The sequence below is a fragment of the Melanostigma gelatinosum genome (genome assembly GCF_949748355.1).
Source record: "Melanostigma gelatinosum genome assembly, chromosome: 7".
Classification (NCBI taxonomy): Eukaryota; Metazoa; Chordata; class Actinopteri; order Perciformes; family Zoarcidae; genus Melanostigma; species Melanostigma gelatinosum.
In genome coordinates this window covers 27,737,850-27,759,269 of record NC_136640.1, presented here as the reverse complement: position 1 = coordinate 27,759,269, position 21,420 = coordinate 27,737,850, and the positions used below count along the sequence as shown (strand labels likewise).

Below are 21,420 nucleotides of genomic sequence, written 5' to 3'. Positions count from 1 at the left end.
TCTCCCATCACCAATTGACTTCAACAATTTCTACATCCAAGCCGTCTATGAGTGCTTAAGCAAAACTAATGAAAGTACAGCAGTTAGCCACTGCTATCAAGAATACCACACGACTAACTGGGTTAAGCTAGTTCAATTTGCTACCAGAAAACAGATGCTGGCAACCGGAAGTAAGCTTACCACAGCACGTTAGCACGTCTCCTGGGCTGATTCTTTCTAATATGCATTTGAAGGATATGTCCAGGATGTTAAACTGATTCAGCAGCAATAAAAGGTTAAAAAGATAAATACAGAAGCTAAAGATGACAGTGTACCTGGCGATTGAGACAGAAGACGAGAAAATTAAGGAACAGCACTGTCCTGTGAAGCCGGGTCGGGTTTATTCACTATAACAATAAAAGCAAGAGCAGCATGTACATTCAGTTAACCTTCAATAGTTTGCGTTGCATGAAAGTGCTAATGCTCCTTCCAACCAGTCCGTATAACGAGTATCACTGTTACACAACATTTAACCATGACAAGCTCGAAATCCACAAAACCAGCCTGAAAATGAAGAAAATCTGAAGTCAGTAATATCTCACTGGAAACAAAATGGCAATAAAATAAAAAACATTCGTGAGTGAAGTTAATAAAGAACAAAGAACATCAGATATCATCAGTCACTCCTCCTGTCCTCTGTCCTCCTGGCAGCTTTGTCTCAGCCAGCATAGAAGTTTACAAGAACAAACTAAGATAAACAGGCTACAGACAGTCAGCTTCTCTTTTAGGTTGTTCCTAAAAAAAGAAGAAGATGCTTTTGGTAAATAATGCTTGCTGTGCTTGGGTCAATTGCATTGAAATGGTCTTTAACGTGACCGCTATGGAGATCTTGGAATATTGTATGCCATCAGTCAGACAGTCGAAAGTGAATCCTTTGTTTTTCTCACAAGAGAAACTGTTCTGATCAAGATCTGATCAAATATAATGATAAAGTGTATTCATATAGCACTTTGTAAAGATCAAACTGCTTTACAAAAGAGTATAAGTTAAAGTATAAAAGTCATACAAAGACTCAAATCTCCAATTTCACGTACGCTAACTATTTTCAGGAACATTAACAATGTTTCGTGCAGATGACCTTTTATGTTGCTCGATGAATAAATACTTCCAGTCCCGACTGCAGCTTGAGAGGGGAGATGACTAAAGTAGCAAAAATGTACATTTTGACTTAATTTATGTTTCTCACAGACTCACAAGACTTGCAGTGAGTGAAAGAAAGGTGCTCACAGTCTGCCTTTGACATCGAATATGACTGATAATGGAGACCGCTTTACAGAGAGAGAGCAAATACATAAATGCTATCTTGACAGAACTCAGTTTGCACCATGGTTAATTTAAGTCACAACCACAACGTGCCTCACTCAAATCGATGAGGTCCGTACCTCTCTCGGCAAATGGTTGGACTGCAAAGTGGAATGTCTTGAGCAACTTATCAGTGAACATCAAGAGGCGGTGAAAGCTGAGATGGACAACAAAGTAAGGCAAGTTCAAAACAGTCTTGATTTGGAGAGTGCACAGCTTTCTACTAGAATAAAATGCCTGGACCAACTGAAAATCAAAAAGAGCACAAAGATGAGATGGCCAACCTAGTGAGGCAAATTCAAAACCATCATGATTTGGATATCGGTCAGCTTTCTGGTAGAATGGACAGGATGGAGGTAAAACTGGATTGCAAAGGACCCGGCCCTCAAATTCCAGTGTAACGAACCGCACATCGCCTCTAGCAAGATCTTTTTGCATTTTTACGTTGGCTGAAGGTAGGAATAGATACTGAAACCCTGTGTTAAACAGGCCCTGCTGCTAAATTATTAAAGACCGGAGTATTGATAAGCCCCAACGTTACTGGTGCTTTCTATCTTTTGATGTTTTGGTGTAATTTATTATCACACTGCAACATACATCTCCTCTGCTCTCTCTGTCAGGGCTGAGCTCTACTATACACAGAAAGAAAGCCTAAGCGTGACCCAGGGGCTTGTTGCACCAAATTTGCAGCATGCAAGTTGCAATTTGTATCATGAAGCAATTTCTCCAAACACGCATTTCTTTAACATGGAGGTATCTTTTCATTCAATTTGTTGGAACATACTAATCCAGAATCTCACAAACATTTTGTATCCATGTGTCTCACCTTCTGTCGAGGTTCTCCCTAATGAGTTGTAACCTTTGACCATCAACATTAGTGTTGGCACACTTCCACAATTAGCAACACTGAGTGGCTTCCTGGAAGATTATTGCAATCAATTTTGAGAACCACTTCCGAGAAAAGCATTTATTTTGTTTCACCATCACTCTTGCTGATTACCAAAGAGAAACCATCACACGTATGCTCACAGTTGTGTGTCTGTTGAGCGGGAACAAAAATGATTCCTACAGTATAACCCTCCAATCAAGAGCTGCAGAAACACATCTGCTACACCTGCATCTGTAATGTTCAGCACTGACTTTCAGAGAACTGCTAACCCTACATTCAAGTCAAACTACGTGGGTAGTTATTTTTCTTCACCCCCAGTGTCTGAATAGAATCAGTTTTGCAACACATTTCTACACTGCACACAATGAAGCATTCACTGCTTTGCCTTTCAGATAAACATGAATAAATCATGTCTGTTTTAAAAGGGCTAGCTTTTACTTTGACATGTTGCAAATGCTTCCTCAAAATTAGACACTTTTTAAAATGTGAAAGTTGAATTTAAAGGATCGGCAGTTTGATCCCTGGCTCTACTAGTCCATGTCGATGTGTCCTTGGGCAAGACACTTAATCCCAAATCGCTCCCGCAGCTGTTCCTACAGTGTGCGAGTGTGGTGTGAATGTTAAATGGTCCTGATGGGCAGGTGGCACCTTGCATGGTAGCCCCTGTCATCAGTGTGTGAATGGATGAATGAGGACGTAGTGTTAATGTGCGGCGAGTGGTCGGAAGACTAGAAAAGAGAAATAAAAGTACCATTTATGTTGTTTCTGCACTGAAACCGGCCATTGGTTAGCTTAGAAAGGGCATAGATTAGGGTAGAACCAGTGTGCCGAGACGTAAAGACTTTTATTATAGTTTGCTTTTACATAAAATCATTTCTACAGCGTAAACTCAAGCGGGTCTCTACAGGCTGATACAGCTTTCAAGTCACATCAGGTAGTGGCACTCCACTCCTATGACAGCACCCTGGCTCCTCGTGATGCCACTTCTGCCAGACACGTCAGGGTTGTAGACCAGTGTGAAAGCATAAATTAAGGCATTCTCGATCACCTAGGGAAAAGAGAACAAGTTGACATTTCTTGACTGAAAGTTTAACATAAAGGCATTATATGAATAAAAACCTCACCACTCGTCTGCTGCCACAGCTGTGCAGCTCATACTCAAAGGCCAGCACGTGAGCAAAGTTGTCGATCTCAGTGGCTGAGCAACCACCGAGTGTGAGATCCTCTGGGTTTATCAGCTTGCCAAGGCCCAGCAAGTCCTGGCTCACTTCCACCTGGATACTGCTTTCCCCACACCTCACAGCAACACGGTTGGCCGTCGCTGGTTGCCGCAGTACATAATTGACAGGGGTCTCTCTTACTGAATCCACTGGATCTTCTGGAAAGGTCCAGGACAGCAGTTTCACTGCTGGCTGGATCTGCTCTGCCTGGAGCACGTCAGCTTGTTGAGTAGACAACCTGGAGTGGTCTCTCTCAGGTTCTGCTGCTGGTTCACCCTTAACGCCCCAGTAGTTCGGCTGGCTCATAATGAGGACTCGAGCATCACTAAAGCTGACACACGCAAGCACAAAACCAAACACAACAAGCTGACTGGACCCCATTGTTGCAAACACAGACTGTTCTCAAGCATGGCCACTGCAAGCATAAAAAGGCAGAGACTCCTCCCTCTGACTCGTTAGATGGACCCCTTTGCACATGTGTAGAACTCAAAGCTGCACAGGCCTTACTAATTAAAGACAGGAGTAACCAGTAACCAATACTTTGTACTTCTACTCCATTACATTTTAAAATAACAATATTGTACTTTCATTATTCAATAAGAGTAACTATAATAATAGTTAATGGTTATGTTACAGATTAAGATTTTAAATGGAATATCAGATTACTTTATCAAATGGGGCTTCAACTAACAATTTTCATTTTCTTAATTAACCAATTAATTGTGTGATTTATGCTCATTGCAGCCAAGAATAAGGTAACGGCTGGGTGACACATTACACATTATGTGAAGGTGAAAAGAGAAATAGCGTTTCCATAATTTTACAACTTTTTTTTCGTTTTTTACATCTACAGTTAGTTCATTTTTATGACTATATTTGTGTGAAATTGTTTGCATAACCTCTCTGCAACAGTTTCAGCACAGTGCTGAACCGATGGCTCCAGGACATGGAAGTGTCTCCAACCCCGGAGTGTACAGAAAGTAGATCAGTGACCTGTGTCCTTTTCCTGGTGTTCAGAAACCTGTAGGATCGTCAAAAGCACTCAGAGGTACAGTGCCAATCTGCCTTGAGCTAAGGAGGCCTGTAATTGATACTAATAACGTGTCATTCACAGAGTTAATTAGAGCAGAGCCAGTCAGAAACAACTGAAATCGAGGTAATATGTGTCCATGCAAATTACCGGCCTTGCAGATCTGGTTTTGGTCTTAAGAACAAGTCCCTTTAGGCCTCAGAGTTGAATTGTGGCGCCGTACTGGTTAGCTTGACAGGTTATTTGTTAGCTTTTGATCATCAAACCCTTACTGATTTATCACATGACATGTTGTGGTTCCGGGCAGTACAAACCTTTACTGACTGGACCTTTAGAGTCCCCAATAAAAGTAGAGCTGCAAATATAAAAAACAACTATCAATAGATTGTTTTCCTGTGGAAGTCATGAACTGGTGTCTCTAGTTGATTTAATGTCCAGGCCCGGTCAACAATCTGACTCTACTGCAGTTATGTGATATTTATTCAGGCCTCAGGAACTACAACTGTACAACAGAAGTGATCCCTTTAGAGCTGAATCAGGGTGCTGGGATGGCAGCTGTTTCCTTTTGCTGGCTCACAAGCTCAATATCCCCAGACCTATTAAGTGATAAAGTCGACAGTTTAGAGCTCAGCAGAGGAACAGGGGGCGCCTTAAGGCTAATGGGGCACTAACTTGTTTAGGCTGGCGTTTGTGTAAAAGTAAACCCATGTCCTAGACCTGCTCTTAAAATATGTTTTACATTTTTATTTTATTTTTTATTTTATTTTTTAATTTTCTCTGTGGAGATAATTTATTGACCCTTGGGTCACATTTTGTTTTTTATGCTTTTAAATGTCTGCTCTGTTAAGCACTTTGTGATACTACTGTCTGTGAAAAGCGCTATATAAATAAAATTCATTCATTCATTCATCAACTTAAATCACTTAAAAGGCCTTGACTGCATTCTGCCCAAATTAGGATGGGACCAGCACATTATATTTGCCATGATTATTTGGGATGCTGTAGTTGATATAGTCAGTGTCTAAGAACAAGATCTACACTTTAGTCTTTGACTGTATAAAACATAACTGAAAGTCAGTGTAATTCAGGACTGAGAGGATATATATTTAGATTTCTTTTTTAACTTGATATAAAAATCACTCATTTTAACATGTGGACCATAAAGTCACCATATTCCTCTTCTTTAGTTCTCTGCTGCCATCTAGTAGCCACACACTGCATGCTTCTTTTATACTTAGTGTAGAGAAGCAACTGCTTGGACAGAAACACGTAGGCACTGCAATGACATGTTGTGTATCATATTTCACCATTTAAGGGGCAGTGTGTAGGATTTAGTGGTGGGGTATCCAAGCGTGTAGGAGAACTACGGTGGTCTTCATGTAACAAATTAAATTAGAAAGGCTCTTGCTCACATTTTTTTGGGGGAGTTTTTCCTGTAGCGATGTGAGGGTCCCGGGACAGAGGATGTCGCATGAGTACAGATTGCAAATTTGTGATTTGTGATTTTGGGCTACACAAAATAAATTGAATTGAATTGCTGGAGCCAGAGTTTGGACCAATCAGCTTTCAAGCTTTAAAGTGTATTCGAAAGATAAGTTTTATGATCATTATATAACAAATGTTTAATGCATAGAGTGATTTAACAAATGTAAAAACTGATTATAATAATGTTCTGTGTACCGGAGCTGAGATGTGGAAAAAGTATGTCATAGGGTGTGTCAGCAGACCGAGTGAGTCAGGAACAGATGTTTTTGGGTGTGGGTCGGAAAAAACAGTCATGAGACATGGAATTCTGCTGCAAGAGATGACTCATACTCCCGCGAGAGAAAGGTCTGGTGCTTTCCGGAGACAAACGCACACACAAAAAGGTGGGGTGAAGATCATGTGTTCAGGATAGGTGGGGGGAGAACAGATAGCCCAAATCAAGGATAAAAGGAGACGCTTGCCAGCCCCAAACTGGGATTTCTACACGAGCTGTCCAGACGCTCTGAGAAGAAGATACGGACGATTGCAACTGAAGTATTCGAGGACTTCGTCTCGGTTCACGGAAAGAAGACCGCTGTCCGTGGACAAAGAATTGGAAGACAGAGATTTTCCTCTCCCCACTGCTCGACTTTAACAACTGAACAACGGAGGAACGCCGCCGCCCTAGAAAGACTTTATACAGAGCCTTGTGGACTGTTGGCCGAACTCCGCTGCAAAGAGCAGGAGGAGTCCGAGGGTCCGGCCGGACCATCGCTCCTAACAACTCCAAAAGAACCTTTTCATCGCACCTTTGGAAATCCAGCTCCAACCGAGCCGTCTCGGCATCTAAAAACCAATGAGTATAACCTGAGAAGAAAATTAAAGTAACGAATCAAGTGTAGTGACATTTTATGTGAGCTGTAGCTTAACCCTTGCAAACTAACTAAATATAACCTGCAATAAATATCTAATCTGCATTTAAAGTAAAATTCTCAAGTGCATTTATTTGCTCAGGTAGTAAAAGTTCCTCGTGGCAGTAAAAAGTTAAATCCATTGTATGTCTAACAACTGAGTTCTGTAAGGTTATCCTAGAGACCGAATCCACTTAACAATCCCTTACGGTTTTAGAAGTGATCCTAGCCGTTAAAACCTAACCTGGCATTTACCAAGAGCATGGATCCAGAAGAGGGAAGCTGCCATAACCGACGCGACTGGTGGGAGCGCCCGGGGTCAGGGTGGCCCCTCGACCAAGTGCACTCAGACCGGAGGAAGCAGGGTAGACGTCGGGAGTAACGGCAGTTAGAAGAGCCAGGCGAGTTCCCTCGCAAGAACACCAGCTCGACAATCTTTTAATAGAGAGCTGAGTCAGTAAGTAGCCGCGTATCGGGCCAGAAGTACCCCAGGATCTAACAACAGGGTACAGAAGATGCTGGCGTGCACAAAAACGCAAGAGCAAGTCTATATAAATTTTGATACAGGAATTTTTGCCTCTCCCAGTACTCCAGAGGCTTTTCCAGCCTGCTTATATTTGGCTCGGAAAGGTAGCGCTGGACCTCCACAGTGGCATCTGCTGTTACATTTTGAGTCTTCCGTGCCTCCATGGCTGGTGTCTAAACGATGCCACAGTTTGCTACCTAAGAGGAAACCACAGATCATGTTACTAAGTGTTCTCATCGGAATAATTGATCTCAAAATGTAAAATAATAGATTACCTCCTGTGACATCATGAGAGGTGGAAGCCTGGGGGATTTCCTCTCTGCTTTGTTTTGACCGTATAATGGTGGCACACTCGGAGGTCAGCCGTTTTATTGCTTCGGTGGCTTTTGTTTGGCTGAAAAATCCTATTACTTTAAATCGGGGGTCCAGGAGGGTAGCAAGAGACATGATGCTCATCGACTGCAAAGTGTACAACTTCTCCCGGAGTTGCCTGATGAGCTGGTTTCCCATTTCCAATGCTGCTGCAGGTGCCGGCTTTGTTATTTCCTCCTGAAGGGTGTGCTCCAGCATCTTCACGAGGGGGACAACTTTGGAGGCAGACACAGTTTCATGCATGCACCCATACATACCTGCCTTGTAGGGATAACATAATTAGGATCCAGTTTGGACACAAATGCCCTGAATCCAACATCATCCACAATACTGAAGGGCTGTGTGTCCTTCACTATCATGGAGACGAGGGCTTCATCCAGCTCTTGTGTTCTGGTGGCTGGTTAAAAGAGAATAAATACAGTGTCTGTTACCTGTCTTTATTTGCACAATAAACAAAAGTGAACAGGGAAAAATTGTGATGGTGCATTTGTAATATTGTAATGACTTACCATGGCTGGGTGAAGCTCCAGTTTCCTCCTTATTCTCATGCAAGGCACGGTAATGCCTTAACATGGATGAGGTGTTGTTATTGTACCCCAGCTCCTTGGAGCACAATAAACACCTCACCTTTGAATAAAATAAGAAACTGTGAAAAATACAGTTCTTGATAAGCAAACCTAATGTGTCTGAAATAGAGTTAGATTTAGCTTACCTTATTAGGAGTTATCAAATCAAAGTGTTCCCACACAGGGGAAATCCTAGCTGGCTCCATCTTATCACCTATCCCTCTCTCCTCACTCTCCTAACTCTCCAAACTATCTCTCTCTCTCTCTAAACTCTCCAAACTATATAAACGCTATCCAAACTATCCAAACTCTCAACTGACCGCAACTCTCCACCAACAACCCACATTTTGAATGGAGCCTGAGTGGTTTATATTGCTGTCAAACCTCCCGGCAAAATCTGTACCACTTCCCGAAGCAGTCACGTGGTACAGCCGGGCAGCGAGGCTTCGGACGTCATCATTTCTGGCTCCTCCCCTAAATGAAGCAAGCCTCGATACGCGCTTCGAGGAAACGCCCCCTCCATTACTCGACACACGCTTTATCATCCTTCTGCTTCCCATGTCTCTCTGTATTTGGGTCCATCCCCTGTTGCCTTTTTGATGCGTGTCCAACAGCATCAACAATGTTCCATTAGGCTGGAGTAGTGTTAACTCTGTCTGTCCACAGCTAATCTCACATACTGCTGGACCACCAGCCTGATGCACCAGTCCGTCAAGCTCCTGAAGTTTGCGGATGACACCGCCCTCATTGGATTCCTCTCTGGTGGGGATGAGTCCACCTACAGGTGGGAGACTGACCATCTGGTGACCTGGTGCGGTCTGTGTTTTGTTACACATTCACACGGTCTGTGATTTCTTGTCAGCTATACTTCCTGCATTATAACTGTTTCAGCCTGAATAGTTCTCTTGGTTTTTAGAATATGCCACACTGCTGACGGCGGACTCGTTTATGATTGGTCATATCCTGCGAACACCACCCCTTATGTGAACCTGCCCACAGCCAGATTGTGTAACCCTGGGTTGATTTACCGCGTTTGATGACCAGCTTCTTCGGACCATTTAGCTGGATCAGGGCTGGTGAGGTTACTTAAACCAGACAACCAGAATATATCCTGGCTATGTTCAACTCACTGTGAAATACAAGCTGTTGTGGAATATTTCTATGAATAGTCGGGAGAAGAGTGTCAAAGTGTTATCAAATCAATGTCAAATGAAACAGAGTCTGGATGAACGATCAAAGTTGTAATAGTCAATTTATTTGCTTGCAAGCAAAGAGAACACAGTCTCACAGATACATCACCGTCATCTGCAAGAGGTGCTCTGACAACACATTCAAATGCATGGACATGTATGCTCAGCCAGCATGCTGTTATCTTGGTTCGCAAACAAGAATAAACAGAAGAAGGAAACCAGTCAAAGCAGATGTTTTTCTTTGAAGCATAGTGTCCTGTCTTTACCATACCCTGAAGGTGCTTTTAAGGCATGTTTACAAATCCCTTTGTTATCAGTTTGCCCCACAATAAACCATGGATACACCCAGTCAGATGCGTCCTTTGATGTCACTGTGACCTGGTCAAAGAGTTAAGTCACAGTATTGCAGAGACGGAATGAGCCTGTGAACCATCACACATCATATATGCCTGCAGAGGGTCATGCCCTTCAGCTGATGCCCATCAAGGGAAATATCGCAATCATGACCCCTGTGTGTCTCCGTCTTTAAAGACAGAAACAATGCACAGGAACAAACAGATAACAAGATAACAGATAACAAGACACCTGGATGCAAAACTGATAGAATCATCTACTGAAAAGGTGTTTGGTGCCTGTACAGTTAAAGATTTGCATTCTTTAATCCTAAAGCATAAGACGATGACATATTTTCCCATAACAAAGCCCCTCGAGGAGGTCTGCACTCTAAGTGCACTTCTAGTTTCCTGTCACTCCTCTGCACTAAGCTAAATGCCAATTTGTGTCTGGGCAGTTAGGTTAGTGTGTTTATTACCTTGTTTGTGTTTAAGTTTACTGCATTGTTACGTGTTGTGTATGCTCACGGACAGCCGAGTTCCGTTAGTGCTGTGCAGAAATGATTATTTATTTATTCAAAGGGGACCATGTACAGTTCAATCATAATTGTCACCATTTGATGCTCCGTACCACATTGTAGCTTTAAGCTCATTTGCATCTGTAGTCCCTTGGCAGGTCAAACAAAGACAGCACAATAAACAGTATAAAGGTAAAGACATGATACAAAGAATACCAACAATAAGGCATTGTGTTCCATACTGCTGCAATAGTGTTGTTAGATCAGTCACCACGAGTAAGGTTGGGAACTAACAGTTCAAAGACCAGAATCGCAATTTACCGAATGTGAGTTTGCCAGTGTGTTTCACACTTCTTCCCCACACACACGCACTCACCACAGATTGTTTGATTTTAGATATAGGCTCGTAATTGTATAGTAGTTTTTAGATATTATTTGACTTGATCATTATTATTATTATTATTGGACTTTAATAAATGCTATACTTTTAAAGAGCAGCTCTTTGTGATTACTTTGTGCGTGTGTATTGTGATATGTGGCCTGTGTTTGAATTTAAACCTTCACTGTTTACTACTTTTCTGACATGATTGAATCCTAATTATGAGACTTAATTTATAGTTTGGTTATTGGTCCCTGATCTCGGGGTGGTGCCCTGTTACTCAAATTAATAATGTTATTGACATTAATAATTCTATTGATTTAGTTTTCGTATTTGCAGATAACCAAACGTGCTCCTGCCCCATCACAACAATATCAAACTGACTGTCTGCAGGCTCAAAGGCTGACTGCGAGCTGACGCATGCTGAGAGGACATCTAGCCTGAGAACAAAGGACCCGAAAAGCCTTTTCTTTCACTTGGGTTCCAATATGCTACAACCAAGGCTCAAGAACTTTGAGTCTTGCAAGCTAGATCTCTATATTGCTGTTCTGCCTCTTATTCTTGTGTCCCTGACCCGTAGACTACTGCGGCCTGTCCCTACGTTAAAATGAAAGTAAATGTTAAGCCTGGCAAAGATGATAGAAAGATGGCTACAAAGGGGGTGACAAGATTATTCAGTGTCCCGCTGAAGGACTCGCCCATGTCCGAAGATACCAGGGAAAGCACAACCAACTGCCATCAGAGCAAGAGGTGAAATATTACAAACTAAGTCTTATGCAACTAGAATGACAATGTCCACAGAGAAGCTGCAGCCGCCCCATTAAGTTTATTTCATCCGCCCATCACAACCGTTAATAAATTTGATGTCGGTCAAGAAAGTAATGCAAGGTAATAAGTTAAACTCCCAAAGATGCTCGACTAATTGAGAAATGAATAAACCATGATCTCCCTAATATGAAATTGCTTAAGCTTTCCAGGTTCTAAACTCTCCACTGCTAAATGGTGCATTCATCTTTTGAACTAACTTTCATTGATAAACGTAAAACAAATCACATTTCATTGATGAACATGTCAGTCACATATAATTCATACATGGTTCACCGTTGGTCATTGTACTCATTTATTTGCTGTTTAGTATTTTGGTTTGTAAAAACATCTGTATTTCCTTCACAAAGAACTTGATCATTTGATTTGTGTCTATATGAAATGATAAGTCACTGTACACCATGCCAAGAACTCTAGCAACCCTGAGATTGAGACAATATCAAATTCTGAAATCTTAAGGTTTTTTTTCAAAATGGGGTGGTGTCCCAAATTTAATGTCAAATTCTGTTCAAACTAATCAAGCCATCACTCCCCTTCACCTTTTCGCCCAAATTCACGGGTTTATGATTATTTGAGTTATCATTTCATAGTTGAGTCAATTCATTATGAACCATTACTTATGCTAAAAGCAATAACATCACAAATATCTGAATACAAAACAGGATTCAAAGTGTGTTCAGATGTGGTGTTTACATGGACATTGTTGCAGCAGTCACTCAGTCTTCTTTGGATAGATTTTACAAAGGAAAGTTTGTTTCTCTAGTTATAGAAGCCTCTCCAGTACCAGCAGGTACAGTTGAGGCCTGACGCTATGAGCAGGATGACGAGCAGGGTGATGAACAAACCAAAGCCGATAATGGTGGCAGTGACGGCCCAGACGAACGTCCTTTTGGACATGTCGATCATGGGTGACCTGAGGGCCATTTGCACCCTACGCGCCCGCCGGCGGTCCTGAGGAGGATAGCGGGCCAAGTTGACGTTCTCCATCCGCAGAGAGCGGACCAGGCACGCCCTATGGTGGCTCAGCTGGTCAAAGGTGTGTTTACCATGGTAGTGGCCCATACCACTCTGACCTGGAGGGGGTCACAGACAAGTCTGAAGTCATGTCTGTTGAATTTACAAACTGAATTATACATTCTACTATATGGCGTAACTGTGTGAGACTGTCTGGTATTCAGTATTCATAAGTCCTGTACTGTGGGTGTTACTGCACTCATATCTACCGGCCCAACCAGAGGGACGACAGCAAAGGGAGAAGAAAGGCTAAAGATTTCAAAGACTCACTCCAGACATAGTTTTTTACTTTTGTGTGGATTTGTGACCCAACGTGACACCAGAGTTTTCATTTGGAGTCTAAAGCAGGTCCAGTTTCCTTTCTCCAACATATCTCATCAATGCTATGGTACTGACGGGTGCTTTTTCCTTAATAACACACTGCCAGATGTACTGTTGGACCTGGAACCTGGCCCTGCGCTACATGTGCATCAGATTGTATGGACGGTATGCACAAGGCTCTACATATATTTTGGGAGGACAGAATTGTCCGTACCAATATTTGCGCAAACTTGGCATATGAAGTTGGCATTAACTTCTATCGCACACGCAGAAAGAGACCGAGGAGCAGAATCGCTTGTTGACCGCTGAAATGCACTTCTGGTGACTAAAGACGGAAGAGAATGTGGCGCACCGCGACATCTCCACTGCACTCTGTGGGCCTGACAGCATGTCTTTGGTCACTGCAGCAATGTTGCACACACAAATGATATGGAAACTAAAATCGGACTTGTTGATATTTGCAGTGTTAGACGATATTATCTAAAACTATTGCCGGTCTGTTGTGCCATTCTTATATGACACTTGATGTTATATTTCTACAACTCCTCTATGCTCCGGAATGTGATGGTGAGACAGATTTGAGTTGTTTTATAACTTTTACAATTAAGTGTCAGGATCCAGGATCCCTGTCTGACCCGGTGTGTGTTTCCCCTGATCTCCTCTCCTCATGTGTTCTGTCATTCTCCTGTGTGTTATTGTGTGCCATGTGCTCTGTTTGTCCTCTGCCTCCAGACGCCTCCCATGGCCACACCCTTAATTGTGCACAGCTGAGGACACTCAAGCCGATCACCTCCTGCAGCCTGACACACCAGACTCAGGGCCCACTAATGAGTCCCCTGTCACTACATAAGCTCTGGCCCTGCAGTCTGGGCTTGTCAGGTCGTACCGTCTTTCACCCGCTTCAACGCCTTATCGTCTTCTGCCTCGTCAGTCCGTCCGGTTACCAGTCTGGTCACGTCAGTCTGAACACCGATTCAGTGAAGATCGTTCCCTGTTTGTTTTCTGTTCCTTCAGTTCTGAGTGCGGTCGAGTGTCCCTCCCGACTCCGGAGGAGATTATCGGAGTGACTTTAATTTGCTGGACAGTTAGTCTTTCTTTTGTGTTTGTTCATTCTGTGAATCCTCGTGAACAAGTTAAATAAAGTCATGGCTGGAGTAAACCTGCTGTGTGCTTGCGTTTGGGTCCACTGCCTACACTACCACATAACATTAAGGTGCTGACAAGTGTCGTTACAAGTTAAAGCACAAATAACACTGCTGGTTTGAATGTTTATCGAGGATCTAGCCAGCACTTTGCCAAAGTCCACATTTGTGTGGACAATAAGACACACAGTCGTGACATTTATGCATTATCAAGTGTTTGTATCAGTTTTACAGAGTAGGTCGGTTTTTTTTTAAATAAATTCTGGAAATACACAATGTGGACAATAACGCATCAGTCAACAAGAAAAGCAAAGCCATAAAACTAAGAATTCAACCAGCCAAGAACACAGATGTGTTCATTTGAGTTTGGCTGAAGGTCACCAGTTAACAGGGTCCCTTCTTAAACCGTAACTCTGCTCTGCCCCACCCTCAGTCACTAAGTCTTCATAATGAGATACTATCATTATTATGAGACGCTAAGTCATTATTTTGAGTGTCTCATTATAATGACTTACAGGATCTGTATTTTTTTCCTCACAGTGGCGGAAACGGGCTTCCATACATTTCGCCATGTATTTATTAATTTTTAAAAAAAGAAGAAAAACAAAATCTGCATTTCCACCTGTAATACCGGCGCGCCCCACAGTTTGAGAACCACTGCGTTACCTGAAGGCCACCACAGTTCTAAAACACGCTCGTGGCTTTAGTGGTGAGGTTGCAGAAGCCTCTGCTCAGCCCTCCCTTTCCAACCATGTCGAGAACTACGGTGGCCTTCAGGAAGGGATAGGTATCTTTAGGATTGTATTACTACTAACAGTAGTACTTATTATAATACCAATAGAATAATAATTAGTGTTATTATACTTTGTGATACTTGGTTCTTTGTCTTGAATAAATAATTGCTTTTAAAATAAATAAATTCAGAAAAGGATTAGAATTTATTTCTAATTTAAATATTGATTGTTTCTAGAGCAGCAACAGTGATGTTTACAACAGCAAAGTAACTATATAAAGTCATTAATATACCACTGGAAACAAATCTAAAATGTCAATAAAATAAATAATATTCATGAGAGAATTTATTGCAAGTCAACAGTAAGGACCTTAGATATTGTGAACTTGAGTACCCCTCACTGTCTCCACTGTGGCTTCTCTGCCTCCTCTGTCTGCTGACTTAGTTCCATGTGTGTCTGTTTCTATGTTTGTGTAGTGGGAGGAGCTTAGCTCTAACACAGAGAGCAGAGGAGACGCACAGTGCATGATAATAAATTACATAAAAACACCAGTAACCTTGCTGCTTGTCAATACTCCGGTAACAATTTAGCACTGCTACTCATTTAATACTGAGCTTCGGGACCCATCCCTACCTTAAGTAATGTCAAAACGCAAAAGCCTCTCGCTATAGAGCCAGTGTTCTGTTTGTCCATTCTGTGCTGCTGTAGAAACTAAAACGTTTGCCCTGAGCGACATTGTGATAGTGCACCTTCAGCCACAAAATCACTACCGGGCAGACTCGGGCTGCAAATGACGTCAAACGCGCAAGATGGCGGCTCCCGTGTCCCGGGATATTTTGGCTTCAATCCTGTACAGTGGGAGGAAGTGGAGAGGCATCATCCAGCCTATGGGCCCCCCTAACAAGTTAATCCAGCCATGCACTGCCCTCATGATGAAGTCCCCCGAACGAAACATACAGACAACAATGCACTTTGAGGCAGTCTTACCGACACCACCAAATGGGAGTGAGCTGAGTGTGTAGTGCATCATGACGTCATTGACCGTCACTCCTCCACTTGAGGTCTCCTCAATCATCCTTTTTGTTGCCTTTCAGAGACGGCAGCAGAAGAAAGGAGAAACACAAAGAACATTAAACATTCAAACCTGCTTTAAATCTCCTCACGCCTGCGGTTTGGTTTCCTCTCACCTTCTTATCAGAGCAGAAGATGTAGAGTGCCAGAGGTTTCTCTCTCTCGTTGATGAAGCGGATGGCATCGTCCATGTTGCTCACAGCCACTATAGGCAGCAAGGGGCCGAAAATCTCCTCCTGCATCATCCTGGAGTGAGGGGGCACGTCCTTTAGCACGGTTGGGGCTGCATGTACATGAACAATGATCATTAAACATTAAATATTGATTTCAGCACGACTTATCCATTACCTCGCTGCATCTTCCTACCAATGTAGCGCTGTGAGGCATCACTCTGTCCACCCACCACAGGGGTGTAACCCTCCATCAGACCCATGACTCTGATGAAATGACGCTGGTTGATGATTCGGCCGTAGTCTGGCGAGCATTTGGGATCAGCGCCATAGAATTCCTGCAATGAATCGGAAGGTTTTTTGAAAAACTGTGCAGTTTCATTTTGATTTAGATGTTAGCGTAGACTGCTCTAAAGGATGGTACCAGTAGAGTTTGTCGGATGGCATCCACCACTCGGCCCTGGATGCAGGGTTCACACAGGATGAAGTCTGGAGCGATGCACGTCTGACCGCAGTTGACAAACTTTCCCCAAGTTATACGACTGCACACAAACGGGTATGGAGGAACACATTGTCAATGTTGATCACTTTCATTTACACTTTACCTGATGAACAATGCGTGCGACAGTGTGTTATGGCTTTGAGGAAGTCACATCCAGGCATATGTAGCAGGACAAAAAGAATCGAGCCGTTACTAGCGTACAGCTCGCTAATCCATCCAAAGCTTAAGGACAATTCCAGAGGTGTGTATGTTACGTCCTCTTAAACCACAAATATGAATACATTTGCATTGTTTTCAACCCTTTTCCAAACCACCATCACAGTGCTTTTGAGAAATGTGCTTCGTGATCTATTCCATGACACTCTGACATTATTTGATCAGCAAAAATCATCGCAGTGATAATAAAATGTAAAGATGTAAACACACATTTGAGTTGAATGGATTTAGCTTGTGTTTTTTGGGAGCAAAAAATAAGGCTTGTGCTAAATAGGTTTCCTCTAATATTAGATGTAGGAGCTAATACAAACAAAAATAATAGTAACAAATTATCACTGTCGGTGATAAGCAGGTTTCAAGTCTCTCAAGTACTTTTATTATAGCTTACTGAAATGAATAGAAACGGATACCTGCCAGTAAGCTAGGAAATCAATAATTCATTTAAAAAAAAAAAAACATTTCTTGATATTTGTTGAGATTCTCTTTACATCCCGACAGCAATCTATAAATCAAATGCTCCGTGAAAGAAAAGGAAAGAATCTGTAATTAAATGATTGAACGAGCTACGTCCCTGTCTACATGCTGCTAGCTTGACAGATGTGAGGACTAACAATAGCCAGGTTCATTGTTTACGTTCATAGTGATATGTGATATGTGATATGTTATGATAACTTTAGGGGAGCGGCCTATCAGTGTTGCTGACTTGGCACTCTTGCAAGATTCAGCGACTTGTGGAGCTATAGTGCTGCTAGCTACTTTGGAAAGAGCGTACTCTTCACTCAAGATTGCCACGATTCGTTTTCAGAACAATTGATACCAAAATCAATGTGTCCAATAGATCATTCACCTCAGTATTTCATACACACATAGACTCACTTTACCATTATCACTTCAGCAGGACTGCACACATAGCAGCTGTAGCAGCTGTAGCAGTTAAAGCAGCCGCCTCTTTGGTCCAAATGCTTAACTTCTACAGGTCATCAAGTACACATTGGTGTAATCTTATCATAACACATGAGGCCGAAGATACCCCTCAGAGCTAGCGTGTCATGTGGCTCTGTGTGTGTGAGCACTCGTGAAACGGGCTGCTCTGGTGAGTGGCATATTACCGGCAGGCGATTCTGATGTCACAGTCCTTGTCGATGTAGCAGGGGCTCTTCCCTCCCAGCTCCAGGGTCACTGGGGTGAGGTGGCGAGCCGCAGCCTCCATCACCAGTTTACCCACGGTGCTGCTTCCTGTGTAGAAGACGTGGTCAAACCTTTGCTTCAGCAGCTCCTGAGTCTCTGACACGCCACCTGTTACCACCGGGTACAGATCCTGGAAATAAACAGCAACGTTTTATTCATCATATTTTTCCTCTTTAAATATGCAATTATGTCACCTAAAAGGGGTAACTAAAAGATAAAGCCTGATTGTGAAACGTTCCTGACACATTCAAGATGATGTTAGCTCTCGGGTAGAATGGGTCCCTGCTCATACAGTGGCCACTTGGCCAAAGTCAAACATATCTGGGATGCGATGTACTGTGTTGGTGCAAGGCTTTGCCGTTACAGCAGCGCTGAACATTATTCCATCAACAATAGCAGCCGGTGTTCAGACCTTGTCCAGATAGCGAGGCAGCAGAGCCCGGAGGAGGAGGGACGAGTGTTCGCTGAGCTCTGACGGCTTCACTACGGCTGCGTTGCCTGTAGAGAGAGAACACAGGTCTCTGTGAGCGGAATGACATCACTGAGTGACTGAGAGCACACAAGTAGAGTGAGACTGAGAAGTTCACTGGAGAGACTTTTCTCTCTCAAACTTTGACTGCAAAACACAAGTTTGACCAACATGCATATTTGAAGACAGCAACTTATATTTTCAGAATTTAACTGTTATTATTATCTTATCCGTTGTCTTTATTGTCCCTTAAAGGAGCAGTGTGTAGGATTTAGTGACATCTAGCGGTGAGATTGCAGATTGCAACCAACTAAACACCCCTCCACTCACCCCTCCTTTCCCTGTGTGTCGGAGATCTACGGTGGCCTTCAGGTGACTTAAAAACGCAAAAGTCTCACTGGGTTTGCTTTGTCCGTTCTGGGCTACTGTAGCAACATCGCGGTGCAACATGACGTCATATGTAGATATGAAGGGCACATTCTAAGCTAACAAAAACCAAACCATTCTTAGATTGATGCGATGATACATTATTGAAAACATAGTTTTGAATATTATATTTCATTTATGACATTAAATAACCCTAAATTCTACACACTGCACCTTTAAATAAGGGTATATGTAATACATTATTTCCCCAAAAAGAATGAAAATGGCTAAAATGCCAGAACGTTTTTATCTATGCACATACGTTAATATAAATCAAGAATAACTTAAATTGCTCCACATAATGCTAAACGTGTATAATATTTTCCCAATAACCTCCAAAGCACGAATAGAAGTGGAATCAGCATTTTCTTAATCTATGGAAAACACAACAAAAGGCTGAACTTGAATTGTAATATTGGCCAAATGTATATGACACATTTATTTATTATGATGCAGAAGGAAGCGATGAAGCACATGACTTTTGATTCCTCTTTTCTTTTTTAAATGACTCCCGCAAAGGAATCACCTTTCAGAACTTTTACTTACCAGCAGCGATAGCTCCAACCAGCGGCTGGAGGGTGACGGCCCACGGGTAGTTCCAGGCCCCGATGATGAGCACCACTCCCAGAGGCTCCGGCTGCACATAGACCTCATCAGATATGGTGAGGAGGTTCCTTTCGACCGGTCGTGGAGCTGCCCACTCCGCCAGTTTCTCTAAAGCCAGCTTGATCTCATTCTCAATGCCAATCAGCTCCAAGAGCGGTGTGTCGTACTGGCTCTGTAGGGAATCCAGCATGCTCATCAAATTATTATTGTCACATTAAATGTTACATGCAGCGGTGTGCTGTGTCTCCACTCACCCTGTTGATGTCCTGTTTGAGAGCAGAGGAGATCTCAGCCTCTTTCTCAGTGATCATCCTCTTCAGGGCGTGAAGCTGTTGCAGTCTGAACTCCAGAGGCCGAGTCCTGCCACTCAGGAAGGCCTCCTTGGCCCGCTGCACCGCTTGCCTCTCCATAGATAGCTTGAGGACTACAAAGCCTCTGAAACTGCAGACAGACGTAGGACAGCAGGCTTGTCTGTTTGGAATATATCCTCTTAATGAGCTGTCAAAATGTCCTCATATAACTTCTAATTTCTGCACAATCCAGCAGGGCTGGCCAAAGCCTGAGCAAACACTTCCCTGCTGCAGGAATGAGTTCTAAAATGTGTTATCATTTTTCCACATCTTGAAGCCAATGAGTGTTTTTACATTTTTTGTCTGTGGTTTTGTTCTTCAACATGGAATACCTCAGTCAATTCTGATGATTGATTATCTTGCTGAACAACATTTATAAGTAACATGAATGTTTGTTGTGCCACAGAGATTATTTTCTGCAATTATCCACACGGAAAGATTTAGTTGAGCAACAATAGGTCCTCCCTGTAGCACTGTGCAGGGTCACCTACACAAGACCATTAATGAGCACTTAACAGTCTTATTGAATGAAGGTAACACAGATTGCTGAGTACGTACAGTTACACACGAGCCAGCCTTGAACACCTCTAAGCCAGGTAAACTCTAAACTCTCTCGAAATAGTTTTGCCTCAAAACAAGTGGTCAACAGTTGTAATGTGCAAAACAAGTGAAAGACTATAGCAGACAACTCCAATGTCTGCTCAGTTTTTAAGCAAAGTAGGCAACAGATATAAGGTATAGGGTATTAAAATATATATAACATTGTTTCCTCTTTAACCAGATTTGGGTTTTTGGTTTCTTCTAAAATAATGTACAAAGATCTCTGCTGACATTTCTTTGAGATTTGATGCCTTTATAAAAAGTATTTCGTTTTCTTTATTAAAATGCTCAAATCCTCACCCATGACACGTTGGCTTTTAAAATGTATTTTTCATTAGTAAAGCTATTTTAAATAGGCTCGGCTATAATGGTTTTATTTCCATTGGGTGGCTTGTTGTCAGTCTGACAGAACCAACAGTTATTTGTAGAAGACTCGACTCTAATATTACAGCCCAACTTCTATCAGTCTACAATGTGAGTCACGTCATTGCTGAAGTAATAACATAGCATCAGCAGAAGCAAAGTTGTTTTTTTGCTGAATGATGATGGCATTAAAATCTGCATCTATTTGTACCCAGACCTCTCCAAAGCTCCTGTGGTCCGTGTTGATGGGCATGTGTTTACATGAAGCATGTGTTTGACAGCATCCTGTATATGTAACCTGTTATTATTTAACTGCGATCTAAACGCGATCATATCGAATATGCACATCGATTGAGAGCTCGTAAGAAAAAGTCGACTCACCAGCAGCCTCGGGTCAAACACGCGCTGGACTCTCAGTAAAACGTTGGTTCAGTGATCCGTCACCGGGCCGATGTGAAAGCGCTTCAGAAGCCCGACACGCTGCGCACTGACTGACTGGCGGTCATTGTCCACTGGTTACCGGTCAGCTGCTCTGGGATCAGTTTACCAGGGAGCTTGCTCACTGTAGCCACCAGCTTCATTCAGAGCAGCTGAAGCAGTGAGACCTTTGACAACATCAGAGCCCCCCCTCCTTTACAGCCTTTAGTTAAGCTAATTTTTTACCCAAGCGTCCTCATGGAGGTCA

At 42.6% G+C, this 21,420-nt stretch overlaps 2 protein-coding genes across 2 annotated transcripts; both read right to left on the bottom strand.

Annotated features, from left to right (window-relative positions):
* Nucleotides 1–3,055: 3,055 nt before the first annotated feature.
* LOC306779927 (zona pellucida sperm-binding protein 3-like) lies at nt 3,056–3,831 on the bottom strand (the record flags this gene model as incomplete). Its single annotated transcript, XM_079272032.1, has 2 exons — nt 3,056–3,278; nt 3,355–3,831. 2 exons carry the CDS (start codon nt 3,829–3,831, stop codon nt 3,156–3,158), a joined length of 600 nt encoding a protein of 199 aa, XP_079128158.1. The 3' UTR covers nt 3,056–3,155.
* Nucleotides 3,832–9,681: 5,850 nt separating this feature from the next.
* LOC306779920 (aldehyde dehydrogenase, dimeric NADP-preferring-like) lies at nt 9,682–21,189 on the bottom strand. Its single transcript, XM_079272021.1, has 10 exons — nt 21,117–21,189; nt 19,677–19,863; nt 19,363–19,594; nt 18,334–18,419; nt 17,843–18,051; nt 16,440–16,557; nt 16,212–16,353; nt 15,962–16,128; nt 15,762–15,861; nt 9,682–12,636 (listed from the first exon to the last, which is right to left on the bottom strand). The coding sequence occupies exons 2-10, from the start codon at nt 19,830–19,832 to the stop codon at nt 12,323–12,325; spliced, it is 1,524 nt and encodes a 507-aa protein (XP_079128147.1). The 5' UTR covers nt 19,833–19,863; nt 21,117–21,189; the 3' UTR covers nt 9,682–12,322.
* Nucleotides 21,190–21,420: the final 231 nt, after the last annotated feature.

Bases quoted from the DNA above. Each gene is read 5' to 3' on its own strand.
- LOC306779920 (XM_079272021.1), bottom strand. From the start codon at position 19,832: ATGGAGAGGCAAGCGGTGCAGCGGGCCAAGGAGGCCTTCCTGAGTGGC. The intron at 16,558-17,842 runs GTAATATGCCAC...GTTTGTGTGCAG, and splicing joins GACATCAGAATCGCCTGCCG to TCGTATAACTTGGGGAAAGT. The intron at 15,862-15,961 runs GTGAGAGGAAAC...CGTCTCTGAAAG, and splicing joins TCTTCTGCTCTGATAAGAAG to GCAACAAAAAGGATGATTGA.